Source organism: Amblyomma mixtum, chromosome 3, assembly GCF_055824585.1.
Source record: "Amblyomma mixtum isolate Tamu chromosome 3, ASM5582458v1, whole genome shotgun sequence".
Lineage (NCBI taxonomy): Eukaryota > Metazoa > Arthropoda > Arachnida > Ixodida > Ixodidae > Amblyomma > Amblyomma mixtum.
Genome location: NC_143014.1, coordinates 51,628,448 through 51,632,661, shown reverse-complemented (window position 1 = coordinate 51,632,661; position 4,214 = coordinate 51,628,448). Strand labels below are relative to the sequence as shown.

General features: G+C 55.3%; 1 protein-coding gene across 1 annotated transcript in view; it reads left to right on the top strand.

Annotated features, from left to right (window-relative positions):
- Positions 1-297: 297 nt before the first annotated feature.
- Eip75B (Ecdysone-induced protein 75B) overlaps positions 298-4,214 on the top strand; it is a 69,540-nt gene continuing 65,623 nt past the window's right edge. The window contains exon 1 of the mRNA XM_089579149.1: positions 298-439. Within this exon, the coding sequence (XP_089435275.1) occupies positions 382-439 (58 nt within the window). The 5' untranslated portion in view covers positions 298-381. The remainder of the gene's footprint in view (positions 440-4,214) is intronic.

Genomic DNA, 4,214 nt, shown 5'->3' with positions numbered 1-4,214 from the left:
CCGAGCCCGGCGGCGGGCCCTCCTCCTCCTGCAGCGCGCCGGGGCTCCTCCGGAACGCGGGCGCTTCCTCGAGCCCGGGAAACTATGTCAATGGGGCTGGCAGCGCCACCGCGGCCGACGTCAGCGGGTCAACGTCCTGGGCTCCCCTCCTCGCGGCCGACCTCCTCGCCCTCGCGCCGGCGCGCTGCCTGCGCGAATCTAGGTGGGCCGCTGCCGCCGAAGTTGGTCGAGGCGCCGCCGCAATCCAACTTCCGAGCGGCCGCGAGCAGCTGCCGACTTCCGCGACCGGATTCTTAGCGGCCGCGCTGGATCGCCTGCCTGCCGTCCGCGCACATGTGCCGCCGAGACGGGCCCGGGGTCCAACGCGAGTGAGCTGCAGCCATGGTGCAGGGACTCTTACAAGCCAAGCCGGCCGAGCCGCCCCACGAAGGAGCGATTGGTGAGTACCCCTTCCGCCGACAGCGTAACCGCACGCGCAACAACCGCGCGCCGCGCGCTTCCGAGCGCCGGGAGCCCGCGCTGGTGTGCACGCCGCGCGCTTCCCGACTTTCAGCGCGCGCGTGTGCTGTTCGCTCGCGTTATGCCGGTCTGTAGTACTTGGCTGCGTGGTGCGCGCGAGAAAACCAAGCTTTCGGAGTTTTGTGCGTCGCATCTCGCGGTAGGTTACTCCGGTTCCGCGGCGATGCCTGGCGCATGAAAGCTCGCCTACGTACATATCTCTCGTTGTATGGAGGAACTGCCTTTCCGGCCGGAGCGTGTTGTACTGTACGCTGAATATGCCATACTCGTTCGCATGATTTGCACATGTTCGACTATGGCAGCTTGCGAGCCTGTTCATTTCATTCAGTTTCGATTTTGTAGGCATCGACTGTAACTAGTTCGATAGTATCGGCTTCGTGGTAGCTCGCTTTCTTTACTCCCAGCTAACCAGCCAACAGTCTAAAGAGCGACAAATGAGCCACAAAAAAGCACATTGCTTCGTTCATGGTTCGTTCACTTCCAATGAATGGTTGCCGTCGACACTGCATATACAAAGTCTGGTATCAAGCAAGTCTACCTTCCGCTTCGCAGTGAAGCACTGGTTGTGTACGTGAACATCGTGCCTTCACGTCTTCTTGTCTTGCTCCTGTACTTTATTTGTGCTCACTGTTGCTGTATTTGTGTCCGTTTCGCTGCGTGCTGCAGCTGCATGCAGAGACGCATTGTTCTGTGGTCTGCTTTCTCTTTCACCCGCCTAGGCGCGCTTGTTATGTATGTGCCCTAACAGAGCGACTTCTACTGGTTTCTAAAAACGCCCATCATTTTTGTAATGTAGCTAGCTTAGAGCATACAATGTTCGTTTATCTGAAAGGTACTAAGCCGTTAGCAATTTTCCAAGTTGTAAAATCGACAGTGATGGCGTTTGGTAAATTCCTATGAAGAGGGATACAGCATGAATGCTGGTATTCAAAATCCTGGCATTCCTGCGTGTTGTTTCTTAATAAGACGACGAGAAATGTTCGCTGCGTCGTTCATGTGTTCAATGAATGAAAGTCGCTGTCTACACTTAATATGACGCAGAAAGGCGATCGGCCTGTAGTTCAGGCTTCATATATGCGTAAAATTTACTTGAAATGAGAGGGAGGCCATGCTGCTGTTTCACGTGGACTAGGCTGATTTGTTCATTATGAAACGCTATGGAAGTCATAGGCAGCGTTTACTAAGTAGTGTTTCGTCCACACAATGTCGCGGCTTAGAAAGTGCGAATCAAGAACATCGGGAAACTGCAGGGAAACACAGTAATCAGAATATTTATGATTTATAGCGGGGGTTACCAGCATGGGGGAGGCTTTACGCGCGGGAGAAATAGCAATGGTTCTTGCGAGACTCTTCTGTCGGCAGGTGCGCAGCATCTAACTTTACTGACTGGCCAATTCCATGCATGAACTAGCGCATGTTGTAGGTGTGACGGCTGACTGTGCGGGTGCTCTTCGCGGAAAAATGAATGGCTGTGGACGAGCTCAACAGTTGCTCCCTGCATTTTCTAAAGCACGTGCATGTCTGCATGACATTTGTTGCACAGTACGATGCGAGCAATTATTCTAATTATGAACTGTGATTCATCGGGTCATGTTGTGTGTTGTAGTGCGTCGAACTGCTTGCTTAGGAGGGAGGAAAGGGAGGGGGGAGAAGATATCTGTACGGTGTTCGAGCCGCGGGTCGCGCCTCGACTCGCTTGGTCGCACGGCGCGCTACGTGTGACGGCGGTTGCGCAATGCGGCCGCACGCAGCGGTTCCTCCCGCGGCGCGCGGAAGTTCCGCCTGGAAGCGCGCGGCTTCGCTTTCTCCAGGAAAAGAAAACAAGGGGAAAAAGAGCAGGCCCGGCGCCATCTTTGTGGTCCGGAGCAAGGAGGTGTCTCGCCTCCTCGCTCTGCGCCTAACACTTACGCAACGCGGGCGCTTGGCCTCTATTTTGGTAGGCCCCTCTTCTCCGCCCTCGTGCGAGCGGAGTGGGCCGCCGCGCGGATGTGTACCGCGTGGCAGTGGTGCTTGTTTCTGGCTGCGCGCTCGTGCGCGCCTCTTTTTGTCGCTGCCCTCACGGGGCACCCTTGCGGGCTTTGATCAGCACTTCCGCGATGCATACGAAAGAGGGGCGCAACTGACCGACCGGCCTCCTTCTTTTCGCTGCTCCCTTTACACGGTGCGGCTCGAAGTTTGGCCACTTCGCAGGTGGCTGCTGCGAGAAAGTGAGGAAGGATTAATAGCTGCTCCGCACAGGGATGAGTATGAGGGAGTTGTTTTCAGCAGGAAATGAAGACACTCACTGCTCGCAAAGCACATTTGCAGTTTCTCCCCACCCATGGTCTTTTAGTCTACTTGTGCGTCAGGAGGTTTCTGTCGAAAAAGGAGGCGCCTAAAAAAAAAAAAAACGAGCCTACTGCCTTATGAAGGCATAAAAATAAAAATAAACTGAAACCACTTCATCCAGGCGTAAGCTTTTCTAGAAATTCCTGCGATACCTCCAAGCAGATGTTAGTAATAACGTAAATAGGTGAAGCATTTGTTGCTGTAAGCTTCATACACTCCTGTGGAATATCCGAGAACCCGTTAGACCGTAGTGAACTGAGCCTTCAACCCGCCCACACAATTTTTTTTATATAAGCATTTTGCTTCGATACATTCTTCAGGACTGCCTCCGACGTAGCTCTACTCAGCCTAGCGTAAGATCGAAGCACACTTCCTTGTGCGTGTATCATAGGCATTAATACCTTCGGCGTGGCTTCATCACTGCCGCGAAGCAGGGACAAAGTTCCGTTCTATCGGCGGATCGATAGCTCACGTTCGGGCGATCGATGTGTAAGTAGTATCAACTTTTGTGCTTGTCATTGGGGGCACTCGGGAGGGGGGGGGGGGGGGGGGCTGGCATGGAGGGAAGCGTTCCTGTTGCTGCGGCAAGAGAGGGAGGGCAAAACAGCGAGCAAGAAGAAAAAGGACAAGGGGGAGGAAGTCCCGAAAAAAGCAGTGCTGCACAGCGGGGCAAAGAGTGCAGCGGCCCAATCGATGCCCGTATCAACGGCGATGGAGAGGCGCGCGCGCTGCCAGCGGGAGAGGAGGGACAACCTTAGCGCGCAGGAGGAGGGCTGCGCGGCGCGTGACTAGGTTGGCGGGTGAACGACCCGCGCGGCCCATTCTAGGTCACTGGTGACGACATCCCGAGGGAGAACCGCGCTTTTCTTCGCCGCCGCGCGCTCCCCGAAACGAAAGTGAGACCCCCCGCCACCATCCGATCCTTGCGTCACCGGCTCGGCGGAAGCGCTGCGCGCTGCATTCGGGGGTCCCGAGCTGGGCCCCGTCGGGTTAGCCAGCTGAACCGGCGGCTGCGTGCCTGGACCCCGAGTGGCTTCCTGTTCGGAGGCTGCCTCGTCGGGACGCTCAATGCTGCCAAATTGAGGAGCGCGCAGCTGAAATCCAACTCTGTGCAGCGGGCTCGCAAACGTTGTGCTCTTTTCATTGTATGGCTGTGCGCGTCCTTTCCGAGCCTTCATCTTGTATTTTGTCTTTATTCATTCATTTTAAATGGATCCCGTGGCCTGACTGCACCGGCACGTGCTCGTGCGTTCGATATACGTGTGTTCAGTAATATACGTTGTGGGGCTAGTTGGTTCATACTCAGATTTCTTTTATGCGCACAGAAATACGACACAATAAGACAAGGTAGACAGGACGGAGCGCAA